Here is a 17,580-nt window from a genome sequence, read left to right as displayed (position 1 = left end):
CACTTCTCTCTATACCTATATTCCTACATGCTATGTAACAAAAGGATGTTACTCTCTTACTTCCAATCTAATACTTGTTTCAAGATCACAATAAGATTTAGCTAAGATCCATAAAAAGACTAGCTCTACATGTTTATTACTTTACATTTATCTTTCTCTAAAAGTACAGAAGAAAGGGTAGCTTGCATCTAATTGTTATGTATTCAAAATAATTTATGATATTTTTGTTGGTTGCTTCCATATGTTTAGATAGGAACTGTTTTCTTAAAGTGTTTTTCATTTATAAAATGATATTCCCTATTCATACTTCATTGAGCATGACTGAAATATTATTAACTCCGTATCTATGGATTATCTATTTATGGATAATAAATGGAGATGCTTTCTCATAGGCGGATCCCTCTGATGTTCAGCACACCTCTGCCTTCTTCCTACATTCTCCCTTGGTGTTCTCATCCTTCCTTGGCTGCAGTAGCTGTGCACTTGTTCATGGCCTCCATTTTCAGCCTAGATTATGGAGTGATCATTTATAGTAATATTCAACATTATTAAGCACTCACTAAGAACCTGGCACCATGCCAAGTATTTTGCATGCATTGTGCCCTTGAATTTAACAATATAAGGTAAGAACCATTAGTCTCTCCATTTTACAGACGCAGAAACTGAGATTTGAAGAGATTAAATTATTTTTCAGAAATCACACAGCTAAATGGTGGCAACGTTCATACCCAAGTCTGTCTAATTCCTGCTTTTCACCATCCACCTCTACTGCCCGGTCTCTAACCTGAGAGACCCCTTTAAAACATGGATCAGATCCTGTCATTGCTCTGCTTTGGACTCGCCAATGATTTCCCGTAGCGCTAAAATAAAATTTAAACTCTTCCCTTGGGATGCCTGGGTGGTGCAGTGGTTGGGCGCCTGCCTTCCACCCAGGGCGTGATCCTGGAGTCCTGGGATCGATCTATATATATATATATATATATATATATATATTTTGAGTCGTGAGAGTTCTCTATATATTCTCTGATATATTTATCTTTATATATTGTTATTACTCCTTTCCTATCCACACCCCTCATTCCTCACATCTGCATTCTTCCTCTGCTCTGAGGGGAATTGTCCACTATTACACCTTCTCACAAGGTCATGGTCTCTTCTTCCTTTGTACATGATGTCCCCTTAGCTGAGAACACCCTGATTTCACTTGGCTAACTCCGATCTCTTCAAATCTTTCCTCCTCCAGAAACTTCTTGAACCCCACGTCTATGCAAGGTGCTCCTTCAAAGCAGTTTCTTAGCTAAGGTGACTGTATGTTCCAGTTTGCCTGGGATAATCCAGGTGTAAAGCTGTTCATTAGGATAATTACTCATTATCCCGATCCCCGGTCTGGGGATGAGTTCCACATTGGGCTCCCTAAGGGGAGCCTGCTTCTCCCTCTGCCTGTGTCTCTGCCTCTCTCTCTGTGTCTCCAATGAATAAATAAATAAAATCTTAAAAAAAAAAAACGTTAATTACTCATTTAGTCCCTTTCTCTCTGAATAGTGTTCTTATTTGGGTGATAGATCACATGATCATCCGGATCTTAAGCACCCTCTACCTCTTCATCACTGTACTTACCACACTCTCATTATTACCTGTTTAATGTTCTCTATCTTTAGTTTTATTTCTTTCATTGTGATTATCATATTCAACCTTATGTTTTTTCTTACTGAGGTGAAATTCACATAAAATTAACCGTTTTAAACTATAGCTCAGTGGCATTTAGTATATTCACAACGTACAACCATCACCTCTATCTAGATCCAAAACATTTTCATCTACCCTTAATGAAGACCCAATACCCACTAAACAGTCACTCCTTATTCAACCCTTCTTTCGTCCCCAGACAACCACTAATTTGCTTTTTCTCTCTATGGATTTACCTGTTCTAGATATATCATGTAAATGGGATCATATGGGGACGCCTGGATGGCTCAGTGGTTGGGCGCATCTGCCTTTGCTCAGGGTGTAATCCTGGAGTACCAGGATCGAGTACCCACATTGGGCTTCCTGCATGGAGTCTCCCTCTCCCTGTGTCTCTGTCTTCTCTTTCTGTGTCTCTCATGAATAAATAAATTAAATATTTCTTTAAAAAATGGGATCATACAATATGACCTTTTATGTCTGATGTCTTTCACTTCACGTGTTTTCAAAGTTCATCCATATATGTATTTCATTCTTTTTAGGGCTGAATAATATTTCATTGTATAGATATACCACATTTTGTTTATCCATTCATCCACTAATGGACATTTGGGTTTGTTTCTACCTTTTGGCTATTGCAGATAGGGCTCTTATGAATATTCATGTATAATATTTGATATTTGTACTTATTTTTAGTATTTTGAGTATTTATTATTTATTTTTTAAAAGATTTAATTTTATTATTTATTCATGAGAGACACAGAGAGAGAGGCAGAGACATAGGCAGAGGGAGAAGCAGGCTCCATGCAGGGACTTGATCCTCAGTCTCCAGGAATCAGGCCCTGGGCTGAAGGCGGTGCTAAACCACTGAGCCACCCAGGCTGTCCTTGAATATTTATTTAAGAGTGGAATTGCTAGGTCATATGGTAATTCTGTGTTTAATATTTTAAGGAACTACCAAATTGTTTTCCACAGGGGCCACACTATTTTACAATCCTACTAACAGTGTACAAAGGTTGCAGGTTTTTCACACCTTGCCAGTGTTTGTTATTTTCCAATTGTTTGTTTTGTAATTACAGCCATCCTTGTGGGTATGAAGTGGTATCTCATTATGGTTTTGATTTGCATTTTCCTACTGATTAATGATGTTGAGTATTTTTTTTTCGCATGCTTATTGGGCATCTTTTTTGGAAAAATGTGTATTCAAGTCCTTTGCCCATTCTTGAATTGGATATTTGCCTTTTTGCTGTTGAGTTGTGAGAGTTCTCTATATATTCTAGATAGTAGACCCTTCTTAGATATATAATTTGCAAATATTTTCTCCCATTCTATATGTCCTCTTTTCTCAGCCTTCATCTGCATATTCTTATTCCTGTTTTTGATTGTAAGCATCTGAAGGGTAAGGATTGTATCTTACACATCCTTACAGCAGAATTATTCAGCTACAAGGAATTAGTAGAACAGGAAAGGTGTTTGTCAGCAACTACCCTTTAATGGTACAGTAAAAAAAAAAATTAGAACCTAGTGGATTTTTTAAAATATTCATTTATTTGAGTAATCTCTACATGCAGTGTGGGGCTCAAACTCAAAACTCTGAGATCAAGAGTTGCATGCTCATCCAGCTGAGCCAGCGAGGTACCCCAGAACATGGAGCTTTAGGTTGTACACCTTACACCTTTTTTTGTTTTTTAAGATTTTATTTATTTATTCATGAGAGACACAGAGAGAGGCATAGACACAGGCAGAGGGAGAAGCAGGCTCCATGCAGGGAGCCCGATGTGGGCCTCAGTCCTGGCACTCCAGGATCATGCCCTGGGCCGAAGGCAGACGCTCAACTGCTGAGCTACCCAGGCACCCCAGAACATGGAGCTTTAGGATGTACACCTTACACCTTTTTTTTTGTTTTTTTTTTAAGATTTTACACCTTATACCTTAATAAAGAAACTAACTGTTTTCTCTATGTTGTATTGATTGCCAGTATGTGCTTTTTTTCTCTTATTAATAATAGCTATGAACAGGATCATTTGTTTTACAGCTTGGAACTGCAGTTGGCTTTTTGCTACCACCAGTTTTAGTGCCCAACACACAGAATAACACGGATCTTCTGGAGTGTAATATCAGTACTATGTTTTATGGAACATCATCCATCGCCACATTTTTATGTCTTTTAACAGTCATTGGTAAGCAAATTATTTTCCCTATTGCTTAAATAGATAAATGCATGGCAAACATATGAAAATAAAAATAACTAATCCTGAACATTTTTATGATAATATCTCCAGTGCCATTTGCTTGTTTCATTCTTGCTATTGTACTTTTGTTCAGATAACAAATGCTATGCCCCTAGAGGTATGTTTTGGTCTGCTACTATTTTAATATCATAAAGGGTCTGAAGACTAATTCATCTAATTTATATCACTACTAACTTTTCTTCCCTGATAACTGTTCTTTCAAACTTATAACCTGTCTCCTGTTTGCATATTCCACTACATGTTCTGCATCTTATGCTCCTATAGCCAGGAACAGATTATCATGCTTTTGAAATGATGCAAAGAGGCTACAACCTTTTTTTTTTTTTTTTTTTAAATGGTAAATCCTTCTAAGGATGCCCATTTTAACAATTAACTGGATCTGAAAATGTTGACCAGTGAATGATTCAGGGCTGTGGCAAGCTGTTCAGCAGAATCTCAGACTGGCAACTGTCTGCTTGTTAGGCCACTCCAGCAAAGCACTGCTGTCACCACCCGTCACTGAGTTCTTTCGCCTGGGCCTGTGTCTTGAAGCAGTCAGTCAAAATCCGCTGCAAGCAGCCATCATCAATTTGGAAGAAGGTTTGGGAAGGTCTGCTTTTTCAAGTTTATTCTTAATGGGAAACAATTTTGATTTCAGGGAGAAGGATATAGGTTTTTTTAAGTAATATGGTTGCTGACATAACTGTAATATTGCTCTTTAGGCACTCTTAAATTGATTCGTGGAAGAAAGCAACTTTAAAGTTGAAAGGCCGTCTCTTAATCCTTAATATTTACATTACATTGCATTATAGCTGGAGTTTTTTTTATTTTTTATAGCTGGAGTTTTAAAATTTATAGATTAATTTTTACCATGGCCATAATAGTAATAAAAAATTCAAATTTTATGATCTCCAGATATGAAATCCTTAGTTTTCAAAGACATGTAGGTTGAGGACTATTTTGATAGAGACTGCCTTCATAGATGAACTGCCCATACGTTTAATTTCCTTTCAGATAATGAAAAAATATTCTTTTGGTAGCATATAAAATATTCTTACATGCCAAATCCACTCTTGGTTATTTTTTTTGTTCCAATTAGGGAGTGACATTTTTGCTGTGTACAGACTGCGGAAAAAGGACAAATTATTCCTGTACTATTTCAGCAGCTAAACAAAGTTTTAAAAGAAATCTACAGTTGGCCCTTGAATAATATGGGTTTGAACTGCATGTGTCCACTTCTACATGGATTTTTTTTACAGTACTGTAAATGTATTTTCTCTTCCTTATGATTTCATTTTCTTTCCTCTAGCTTACTTTATTTTAAGAATATGGTGTGTAACACATATAACATACAAAGTAGGCATCAGTTGACTATATTGTTAGTAAGGCTTCTGGTCAACAGTAGTTGTTAAGTTTTGGGGGAGTCAAAAGTATACATGAATTTTCTGCTGTGTGTGGGATTGATGTCCCTAACCCCCCTGTTGTTCAAGGGTCAACTGTATATTTTTTAAAAATAAACTTAAGACTACTTCCCTGGTAGCCATATTTGATTTGCTAAATGAAATATAGTTCATATATATTTTGCAAAAAAGGATCCTCTAGTAGCAATAGGGATTATTAAAATATAAAATCCTCTTTCCTAGGATTGCTTATTTATCTTCACATCAATTCCTTTGGTTTTTTTTTTTTTTTTAATTGTCTTTCATTACTTGTCTCTTTGGAAGAAATGAAAGAACAGGTTCTATGTAAGATACCTATATATGTGAAATTATATATATGACACATATGAGGTTAAGCAGATCTGTATGATAGCCTACAAATATAAGATTTTTATTTTTTAAAGGAAGGGGACAAAAAGGCAGTAATAATAGATGTGACTGTTGACCTAGCACCCTGTGTTATTTGAGAAATTAAAGGAAACCTATTCATATCCATTATTATTTATGTACTCATTAGCTTCTGACTAGACTGTGGAGATGGAGCAGGGAAGAAAGGGCTCACTATTAACTTTTGCTTGGTGGCCTCTAATCTTAACCTTACGATAACAAACATATAAGCATGGTAATATACATTTGTGACATGAATATCTTAGGTTGAAAATTGTGACATTTAAACAAAAATTATCTATTTTCCTTATATACAAATATTTGCTATTGAGGAAGATATGGATTATTTTTAAAATTCCTACTTTTTAAATGTCCTTAATTACTAAGAGATAATCCTACTTCCCTCTAAATTCTACCCACAAATACTTTGGAAGCCCAACCAAATTTTATAAAGTAAATTGGTTCAGCTGTTGCTTTTCAGCAACATGATGCATACTAAATTGGTATTCAGCAGTCTTTCCAAAATACTGTTTTGAAACTTCATGCCATGTAACCCTCTTACCCGATCTCCTGGAGCTTACTGATGAATATAATCCATCTAGCACTTATAGGAATTAACCCAAACCTTCCACTGAATTTTACACTAATACCTCATTCTCCATACCCCACACAATTATGGCCTCTACCATTTGGTCGTTTGGTAAGTACCAAACATGTTTAAAGGCACGATATATGCTATATCATCTAATCCTCATAGCCATGTGAAGGCAGTACTATTAGTATTCCCATTTGATAGATGACAAAAGAAGGACACAGAATTGAAGTGTTTTAATCTAGCCATGGTCACAGTAAATAACTGAAGATGAAATTTGAGCCTAGGTACCCCAACTCCATATTTAAAATGTTAACGTATAAAAATATGCCATTTTATTTTTTAATTAGTCTTGTTTTTGTTCCAGTTCAAACTTCTTTGGTGTAAGTGGTAATGCTGTTGTATTTGAAAGCTCTTCTTGTGCAGGATGGCAGCAAACTCTATCACTTAACTCAAGTGTGCAAATTAAAATCTTTACCTTCCTGATTCACTAACATGGGTACATAAGAGAAACCAGAAGCAATGGCAATCAAAATATTTAATGTTAAAATACTTAAACACATAGTGTATAACATGTATGTATAATTCTACTTTTGATTCTTATATTCAGGTTATTTATATATTGGCTGCTATTGTAAACTTTTCATAGAAGTATGTTTTATTTAGTCTATAACAATTTCAAGCCCCTGAGATAAAGTCTCTGACTTTTAAAAGTAGGTATTCCTGAGGGCACTTGGGTGGCTCAATCCATTAAGTGTCTGACTTGAGCTCAGGTCATGACCTCGAGCCTCGAATCAGGCTCTATGCTCAGTGGGGAGTCTGAGTCTCTCCCCTGCTTGTGCTTTCTCTCTCTCAAAATAAATGAGTAAGATCTTTAAAAAAAAAAAAAAAAAAAGTATTCCTGGGACGCCTGGGTGGCTCAGTGGTTGAGCGCCTGCCTTCAGCCCAGGGTGTGATACTGGAGTCCTGAGATTGAGTCCCACATTGGGCTCCCTGCCAGGAGCCTGCTTCTCTCTCTGCCTATGTCTCTGCCTCTCTCTCTGTATCTCTCATGAATAAATAAATTAAATCTTAAAAAAAAAAAGTATTCCTGAAAATGACACTGAATTCTGTAGCATTCAATAATTACAAAATTATTTTGCATATATTATATCATATAATCCTCATAACAACTTGTTTTTCCATTTTATGTATGAGAAAGCTACAGTTGAGAGATGGAAATTGACTTCTTCAGACTTATACAAAGATATGAGGCAGAGCCAGTATTCAAACTTATACATGTCTTGTAATAAGTTAATATGTGGAATATCGGCTTGAATCATACAGGGACAAATAATGAAATCAAAAGATAATGTTATTTATTTATTTATTTTTAAAAGATTATACTTATTTATTCATGAGAGACACACAGAGAGAGAGGCAGAGACACAGGCAGAGGGAGAAGCAGGCTCCATGTGGGAGCCTGATGTGGGACTCAATCCTGGAACCCCAGGATCACACCCTGGGCTGAAGGGAGGCACTAAACCGTTGAGCCACCCAGGGAACTCTATTGTTGTTTTGTTTTTTAAAGATTTTATTTATTTATTAATGAGAGAGAGAGAGAAAGAGGCAGAGACACAGGCAGAGGGAGAAGCAGGCTCCATGCAGGGAGCCTGATGTGGGACTCAATCTCGGGACTCCAGGATCACGCCCTGGGCGGAAGGCAGGCACTAAAACGCTGAGTCACCCAGGGATCCCTTCTATCGTTATCTAATTTCAAAAAGTAGAAGTAGTCCTAAACACAATAAATTTTCTTCTTATTTATCATGGAAGATAAAGTTTGAATGTGGTGCCCCCAAATCATTTGGCTACTTTGGAGAATAACTGCTTTGATAGTTGTTTTTTATTTTATTATTATTATTATTATTATTATTATTATTATTATTACTACTACTACTACTAACATGTGCTTTCATACATTTCATACATTATTATTATTATTATTATTATTATTATTATATGCACTCATGTGTTTAAGTACCCTAGTATGGAGGCAGGGCAAGATGGCGGAAGAGTAGGATCCCCAAGTCACCTGTCCCCACCAAATTACCTAGATAACCTTCAAATCATCCTGAAAACCTACAAATTCGGCTTGAGATTTAAAGAGCGAACAGCTGGAATGCTACAGTGAGAAGAGTTCACACTTCTATCAAGGTGTTGTTCTGATGCTCTTGCAAAAATATGGTCCAGCTTCAAGAAGATTCACAAAAAGGGCTTTTGACAAATACCGGTCTCTGGTCACCCCGAGATCATAAAACTAAAGTATGAATTGTCAGAACTAAAAGCTGCATTTAAACAGAACAAAAAGAAACAACATGGAACTGAATGAGTTAAGGACAATGATGACTGTTTTTAATGACTCTTGTTCAAAACATTGTTGATCCCCTCATGTTTGCTCCTCCAGATTGAATGAAACTGGTCTCTAGAGATATCTATAACTTAAAGAAATTTTATGAAAATGCTGTTTTGTAAACAAATTAAAATATTTATCTTTTCTCTCTACCTGTAAAAAAAAAAAAAAAAGTACCCTAGTATGAGGCTTGAACTCATGACTCCAAATCAAGAGACACATAGTCTACCAACTTAGCCAGCCAGGGCCCCAAGAGTTAATTATTTTATCAACACACGTTTTTTGGGGGGAGAAGAAAGAAGGCTGTTGCTTCTCAGTTTCAGAGGAGAAAGAAGAAGCCGTATTTCATCCTTTGAAGGAAGTAATGCAGAGTAAACAGGGTCAGAGACCAGTGGGTTTCTGTTCCTGTTTCCTTTTCTTTGTACAGACTGAAACCAGGTTTAGTGTGCTGTATAGCTGACAGATATGGGCCTGATTTTGTCTGATAGGGCAGATGACTACCTGAAACTAAAAGATAACCAGAAAATAGGTTTTCTTCAGAAAATAGGTTTAGGGACACCTGGATGGCTCAGTGGTTGAACGTCTGCCTTCGGTTCAGGTTATGATCCTGGGGTCCTGGGATTGCGTCCTGCATCGGGCTCCCTGCAGAGCCTGCTTCTCCCTCTGCTTCTCTGCTTCTCTCCATGTGTCTCTCATGCATAAATACACAAAATCTTAAAAAAAAAAAAAAAAGGTTTAGTGGAGTTGAAGATTAGTAAGAATTGTTTTCATTTTGCATTTGAGTTCAACTCTGGGCCATTTATACTTACTTTACCAGAGGAAATAAAAACCTAAATAAGAGACGTAAGACTCCTTCTCAATCCCCATGACTACCTTGTAAGCATGGTTTTTACATTCTGAAACTTTGTCTTACAATTGCGTGAGTTGTACCTTACCAATATTAACAAAAGAGCTATCTCCTATCTCAAATAGGACACAAAGAGACTTTCAGGAAAGGACAACAGACATCCTCAACAGAGCAAGGAGCAGATAGGGTGAACTGAAGAGGAGGAGTTGCAACAACTTAAACATTTTATGTCTACCAGTCCTCCGCTATAAGGACATTAAAAAGTAAATATTCATGAGTTTGTCTCCTCTTGAATTAGTTGTGACACCTGTAAAAATAGAAGTCTGTTTTAGTTTGATAAGTTTTCAGTATATCATAATTAACCAGTGTTTTTGGTGAGCTCTGCTCCCGTGAATCCTCCTGGACCTTTTCCATTCTAGAGGTATAGATAGATCAGATGATAAATTTTTTTTTTTTCAGATCTTCAAAGAAAATAGTTGCCAACTCAGGACAATCCTCTAAAAGTTCAGTAACATATTGGTTTGCTTATAGCTGATGTTAACTGTAATTACAAATGGAACTAAGTTTAGAAATGAATTTGCTGAATACTTACTAGAACAAAAATTCATCTTGCTTAACTAAAAAGGGAATAATCAGTGGGCAAGGGTGTGATATATTGATGGTTTTGCAGTTAAGTTATGTGAATTGGCCTCTGAGTTATAGTCAGTTTCAGAGAACTGAGAGGAGATTCTCCAGAAATTAATGAAACAGCCTCCCTATAAGACTTTCACTACATCTTTAAGCTTAAACTGATTTAGTCTGCTCACTAAGCAAGATGCATGTATTTAATTACCTTTCCATGTGTATTTCCAGCATTCAAAGAAAAACCTCCATATCCACCAAGTAAGGCTCAAGCAGTTCTTCAAAACAGCCCTCCTGCTAAGTACTCCTATAAGAAATCAATAAGGAACTTATTTAAAAACATTCCTTTTGTCCTTCTGTTGATCACATACGGTAAGTGGTTTTCTTTTACTTTCTTTGATTTCTGTATAAAACTTTGAGCATTGTGGATTCTTTTCATTTAGTCTAGTGGTTTGAACTTTATCTTTTATTTTATTTTATTTTTTTGGTTTGAGCTTTAATGAGATAGGTTTGTTAACTATAAAAATAATGATGACATAGTCATAAACTTAAATTTTGAACTAAAAGCAAAGCTTAAAAAAATAAAATAAAAGCAAAACTTAAAGATGAATTTTTTACCTATCTGTAAAATATAATATAATAGATCTCAAATGGACAATCACTTTCTTTTTTGAGTTTTCATAGTTTTAAGTCCTTTATTAGCGGCCATAAGCATATGGGGAATGTTATCTACAATTCCTTTCTCTGACCCTGTGCAAACTGGCATCTATTTTTGACTACTCAGTCAAAATTAGACATTAATGGATGACTTTCACTAGTTGTTTTTTTTTTTTTTTTTTTTTAAGATTTTATTTACTTGTTCATGAGAGACACACACACAGAGGCTCTCCAATGGGGAACCTGATGCGGGACTCAATCCCAGGACTCTGGGATCAAGATCTGACCCGAAGTCAGATGCTTAACCACTGAGACACCCAGGTGCTCCCCATAGTTTCTTTTCTTAATTTTGCAGGTTACCTCCATTGGTTAGCTTAAACCTAAAATACATAACTAGGAAGTAGAGAAAATATAGTGAGTGATTATTATCTATAAGAGCAAATTCATTTCTGTAACCTGTCATTTAAGGAAGAAAGATTCTTTATCTTTATCTTTCTTCTTTATCTCTCTCTCCCAAAATAAAAGTTTCTTTGAGCCAACTTATAACCAACCCCTTATCACACTCACAAACATGCCTGCACATGCATTTACACTGTGAATTTTAGTCTCTGTAGTTTTGTGGGTTTTTTTTTTTAAGATTTTTAAAATTTATTCATGAGAGACACACACAGAGAGAGACAGAGACACAGGCAGAGGGAGAAGCAGGCTCCATGTAGGGACCCCGATGTGGGACTTGATCCTGGGTCTCCAGGATCAGGCCCTGGACTGAAGGTGGCGCTAAACCACTGAGCCACCGGGGCTGCCCCTAGTTTTGTGCTGTTATCCTTTTACCTGAAACGTGTTCCCTTTTTTCCCCTTAAGCAATCCTACGAGAGCTGGCTTAATGTTTTCCTAACTTACTGTTCATTTTGTTATTTGTTTCTTCATTTATTCCATCAATAATTATTAAAATCAATTAAATATACAGTAGTGCCATATATACCAGGTGGGCAAAAAATAAGCATGATAGGTGATTTTCTCCATGAAGTAATTAGAATCCAACTGGGGACATAATATAAACACCAAAAAAGTGAATGACAGCTTAGGAGTTATCAAAAAGGTAACAACACCTTGTTGTTGAGTTGTATGGCAAGTGTGTGCTGAAGGCTTCAAAATAAATAACTGGCACAGGATAAATGAAGGGAAGGGCTGGCAAGGGAGATCATCATGGCAAAGATGTGGTTAAGCCTGGCCTTGAAAGTTGGGTTAGATTTGGATAGAGAATAGCATGAGAAAGGTGCGTAGATGGTGCTCTCTCTGATACTCCCCTCTCTGTGGAATGTTTACTTCTTTTATATCACATCATATACTACTTCCTTGATTATACTTAAATAAGATGAAAGTGTTTGAGTTTTTTTAAATTATAAAGAACTTCCATATGTATTATTCATATAAATTTTTGAGATAGAAATATTAGTAATAGTATTTTTTAAAGATTTTACTTATTTATTCATGAGAGACACAGAGAGAGAGAGGCAGAGACGCAGGCAGAGGGAGAAGCAGGCTCCATGGAAGGAGCCCAATTGGGACTCGATCCCAGGATTCCAGGATCATGCCCTGAACCAAAGGCAGACGCTTAACCGCTGAGCCACCCAGGCATCCTGGGATAGAAATATTATTATACCTATTTTATAAGTGAAGAATTAGAGTTCTCTTTTCTGAATTCTAAATTTTATTTATTTATTTTTTTAATTTCAAAGGTACAGGGACGCCTGGGTGGCTCAGTGGTTGAGCATCTGCTTTTGGCTCAGGTCATGATCCTTGGGTCCTGGGATTGAGTCCCACATCAGGCTCCCTGTGAGGAGCCTGCTTCTCCCTCTGCCTGTGTCTCTGCCTCTCTGTGTCTCTCATGAATAAATAGATAAAATCTTAAAAAAAAACATTCAGAAGGTACAAAGGATGCAGAGTGCATATAGTATAAAATTCAGAAGGTACAAAGGATATATGATGTAAAACCAGTCTTCCTCTATCTCTGTCCCCAGGTCACCCAGTTCCCCTCCCTGGAGGTAATCACTGGTATCACCTGCTTACTTGTGAGGCTGATATAGCCTTGATGTCAAAATCAGACAAGAACAGTGCAAGAGAAAAATTTCAGGTCAATTTTACTTATGAACTAGATGTAAAATGCAAAAGAAAATATTAGTAAACCTAACACAGCAAATTGGAAAACTGATAATACATCCTGGCCAAGATTAGTTTAAGGAATGATTTTTGTGCTAACCTGAGCACTAGAAATTTATGATTATAACTTATCACAATAATAGATCAAAGAGGAAATTTTACCCAATCAATATCTGAGGGAAATGTATTTGGTAGAATTCAATACCCATTGATTAAAGACTTTGCACACTGTGAAGTACAATGAACTTTATGAACCTGATAAAGTTTATCTCTGAAAACTCTGTAGCAAACATCATTCTAAAGTCAGAACCTTAGAAATGTTTTTCTAAAGAAACGGTAAGAAGTATCCTTTACAATAGGATGTCTGTCGTTACCACTTCTATTTAGTACACAACTGGAAGTCCTGGCTGGCTCAGTAACAAGGAAAATTAAAAGTCTTTAAGTTGGGGGCCCCTGAGTGGCCCAGTTGGTTTAGGCCTCTGACTCTTTGATCTCCACTCAGGTCTTGATCTCAAGGTTGTGAGTTCAAGCCCCACATTCAGCTCCACGCTGGATGTGGAATCTACTTAAAAAAGCATGTGAGTTGGAAAGATAAAAGATGCTATTATCCACAGGTAATATGATTACGTGCACCAAAGGTGGTCAAACTGTGGCCTATGAGTCAACTCTGTCTGTTGCCTGTTGTTATAAGTAAAGTTTTGTTTGCTTACGTATTGTCTATGGCTGTTTTTGAGCTGCAAGGGCAGCACTGAGTAGTTGCATCAGAGACCACATGGCCTACAAAGCTAAAAACATATACTCTTTGGCCCTTAAAGGAAATTTTTCTGACCCCGATCTGCAAAAATAATGCAGAAGAACCTACAGATAACTATTAAAACTAATGAGTTCAGCAAGATTACTAATCTGACAACGTGAAAATACCAACTACATTCCTGTGTATTTATTTATAGGAATTGTATGCCTATAAAAGATTTTTTAATAGCAATCAATACTGTAAGATGTATAAATACCTTAGTATGTGTGTAAAATAGGTTTAAATAGGTATAAATCTAAAAGAAAATAACTTTATAAATTATAAAATTATAAAACATTGAAAGGCAAGAGAAGACCTAAATGAAGTGGAGAGCTATATACCACACTTATGCAAGGCTTGAGATTATAGTGATAAACCAGTTAACGTTATAGAACATTGCATTAATAAGTGACAGTTGCAGATTTGGATTGACAGAAGAGCGGATATAGGCAGTAATTAGGAAATTAAAAAGAGTTTACTTGTTGAAGGAGTTAAAAAGGAATTTCTATGTACCTGGGTCGCTTAGTGGGTTAAATGCCCAATTCTTGATTTTGGCTCAGGTCATGATCTCAGGGTGTTGGGCTTGAGCTCTGCAATCAGGCTCTGTGCTCAGCAGGAAGTCTACTTGAGATTCTTTCTCTCCCTTCCCCCTCCACCAACACTCTCTCTTCTTTCTAAAATAAATAAGTAAATCTTCAAAAAAAAATCAGATAGAAGGCATTGGGAAACACTGTGGACAGTTTGATAATATTCTTCGGAACAGTTGGAAAACTTTCTTGACCTCATATTCTTCACCAAAGGGGTGCCTACTTAGGGATCATGATTTGAATGAGTGAGTCACATCACACCTTTTGACCATGCACCTGTCTCCCTCTATGACTAGTATTATATATAAAGATGGAGCAGTTGCACATGGGATAGTCGAGATAGGGACTGCATTCCTAGTACGGGTTTTCAGGATCATATACAGTGTCCAAAGCTAAGTTAACATTTTTTGGAGGTAGAGCTATTTAGAGAAAATGAGATCCTTCCCTATGCCATTATTACTATCAGAAACTAAAGGCCAGTTACTCAGGGTTTTCTGATATGATGTTTAGATAGCCATAGATTTCATCCTGCAATCTTCCCTTTAAACGGGTTTTTTTTTTTAAGATTTTATTTATTTATTCATGAGAGACACACACAGAGAGAGAGCAGAGACATAGCAGAGGGAGAAGCAAAACTCCCTGCAGGGAGTTTGATGTGGGACTCCATCCCCAGACCAGGATCACGCCATGAGCTGAAGACAGACGCCCAACCGCCAAGCCACCCAGGTGTCCCTAAACCGGGTTTGTAATGGTACTTGACTAATTCTAAAATTCCTGTGAAAGAAGTAAGGGCCAAGGACAAAGATAGCATCGCTGAAGAACAAGGTGAGGCACACATTCGCAGATATCAGAATTTATAAAACAATAGTCATTAAGATGCCGTGTATTATCAAGGGGTAGACTATTAGATTACTGAGCAGAGTAGAGATCCTAGTGACCTCCTTCTCCGTATCCGTTTGCAAGCTAGGTTGTATCATAGCAATGAAATTCTGCTTAAAAAAATTCTCAGTGGCCTAACATGTCACAAACTCATTTATTACCAGTGTGAACTGCCAGCAAGGTTCTGTTCATCAGAGTTAGCTCAGGATCCAGAATGAGGTCTTGGCACATGCTATGATGATTACCAGGGCAGCAAATGGGAAGTGTCACTTTTATTTACATTTAAAGTCATATGTCCGTGCCGTTAAGTGTCTGGAAAGAGAAGTACTAGAATACAGTGATCTTCTCTTATTTCTAGTTGACTTTCTCTGGTTTCAGTTACCCATAGTCAACCACACTTAGGAAGCAGATGCTCTTCCTTCTGACCTATCACAGATGGTCAGCAGTAGCCTCACACTATGCCACACGGTTTATGTCATTCACCTCACTTCATCCTGTGGGCACTTCATCTCACATCATCACAATAATAATAAGAAAAAATATAGTACAATAAGATCTTGAGGAAGACTACATTTACATAACCTTTATTACTGTAGTTTTGTATTCTATTATTATTATTCTATTATTATTTTTGTTAATATCTTACTGTGCCTAATTTATAAACTAAAATTTACGATAGGTACGTATGTATGTACAGGAAAAAAGACCCCATAGTATATGTAGGGTTTGGTACTATCTGCAGTTTCAGGCATCCCCTGGGGGACTTATAACATATCCCATGCAGATGAGAGGGGACTACTGTGTTTGCAAACAGCTCTAATGATTAGAACGTGTTTATATAAAAACTAGATGTCTTATAAGAGAAACCGTATAGTAAATTGTCCTGGGATAATCGATTATCCTTATGGGAAGAATAAAGTAAAATTAGCTCTCTATATCATACTGTGAAAAAAATGAATTACAGTAGATTAAAGACTGAAGGGTGAAAATGAGAACTTTAAAGTTTTAGAAGTATATGTAGGAAACTGGCTTTAGTATTCTTTTTTTTTTTTTTTAAGATTTTATTTATTTGTTCATGAGAGACACGGAGAGAGAGAGAGAGGCAGAGACACAGGAAGAGGGAGAACCAGGCTCCATGCAGGGAGCCCGACGTGGGACTCGATCCTGGGTCTCCAGGATCATGCCCTGGGCTGAAAGCGGCGCTAAACCGCTGAGCCACTGGGGCTGCCCTGGCTTTAGTATTCTTAAAATAATTTCTTGGGGCACCTAGGTGGCTCAATCAGTTACGCATCTGCCTTAAGCTTAGGTCATGATCCTCCAGTCCTGGGATAGAACCTCAAGTTGGACTCCCTGCTCAGCAGGGGAATCACTTCTCCCTCTCCCTCTGCCCCTCTGGTTGTGCTGTCTCTATCACTCTCTCTGTCTCAAATAAATAAATAAAATCTAAAAAAAAAGAAAAGAATTTCTTAGTGTAAAGAACAGAAGGGATGCCTGACAGGCTCAGTCAGTAGAGCCTGTGACTCTTAATCTCGGGCTTGTGAATTCGAGTCCCAAGTTAGATGTAGAGATTACTTAAAAATAAAATCTCATGGGGCGCCTGGGTGGCTCAGTGGTTGAGCATCTGCCTTTGGCTCAGGGTGTGATCCCAGAGTCCAGGGATCGAGTCCCACATGAGGCTCCCCATGGGGAGCCTACCTTGCTCTGTGTCTCTCTCATGAATAAATAAATAAGATCTTTTTTTAAAAAAAAATCTTTTTTTTTTTAAGATTTTATTTATTTATTCATGAGAGACACACACACACACACACACAGAAGCAGAGACACAGGCAGAGGGAAAAGCAGATTCCATGCAGGGAGCCCAATATGGGACTCGACCCCGGGACTCCAGCATCACGCCCTGGGCCAAAGCCAGGTGCTAAATCGCTCTAGCCACCCAGGTGTCCCCGAAATAAAATATTAATAAATAAATAAGCAAATAAACACAATCCTTGAAGAAAAAGATTGATAAACATGATTACATTAAGACAATGGTCTTTTAGGGGTGCCTGGGTGGCTTAGCCATGTAAGCATCTGATTCTTGATTTTGACTCAGGTCATGATCTTAAGGTCATGAGATTGAGCCTTGTGTGGGGCTCACACTGGGCATAGAGCCCACTTAAAATTCTCTTGGGACACCTGGGTGGCTCAGCGGTTGAGCATCTTCCTTCAGCTCAGCATCGGGATCTGGGATTGAGTCCCACATCGAGCTTCCTTCATGGAGCCTGCTTCTCCCTTTGCCTGTGTCTCTGCCTCTCTCTCTGTGTTTCTCATGAATA

The 17,580-nt window shown here is 37.3% G+C and overlaps 1 protein-coding gene across 1 annotated transcript in view; it reads left to right on the top strand.

Moving 5' to 3' along the window:
* FLVCR1 (FLVCR choline and heme transporter 1) overlaps window positions 1-17,580 on the top strand; it is a 37,347-nt gene that overhangs the window by 2,002 nt on the left and 17,765 nt on the right. Inside the window, exons 2-3 of the mRNA XM_026001091.2 lie at window positions 3,719-3,863; window positions 10,421-10,561. Coding sequence (XP_025856876.2) covers window positions 3,719-3,863; window positions 10,421-10,561 — 286 coding nt within the window. The remainder of the gene's footprint in view (window positions 1-3,718; window positions 3,864-10,420; window positions 10,562-17,580) is intronic.

Source organism: Vulpes vulpes, chromosome 13 (genome assembly GCF_048418805.1).
Source record: "Vulpes vulpes isolate BD-2025 chromosome 13, VulVul3, whole genome shotgun sequence".
Classification (NCBI taxonomy): Eukaryota; Metazoa; Chordata; class Mammalia; order Carnivora; family Canidae; genus Vulpes; species Vulpes vulpes.
Note: the sequence above shows the minus strand (reverse complement) of the source record. Positions and strands in the feature narration are given on the sequence as shown.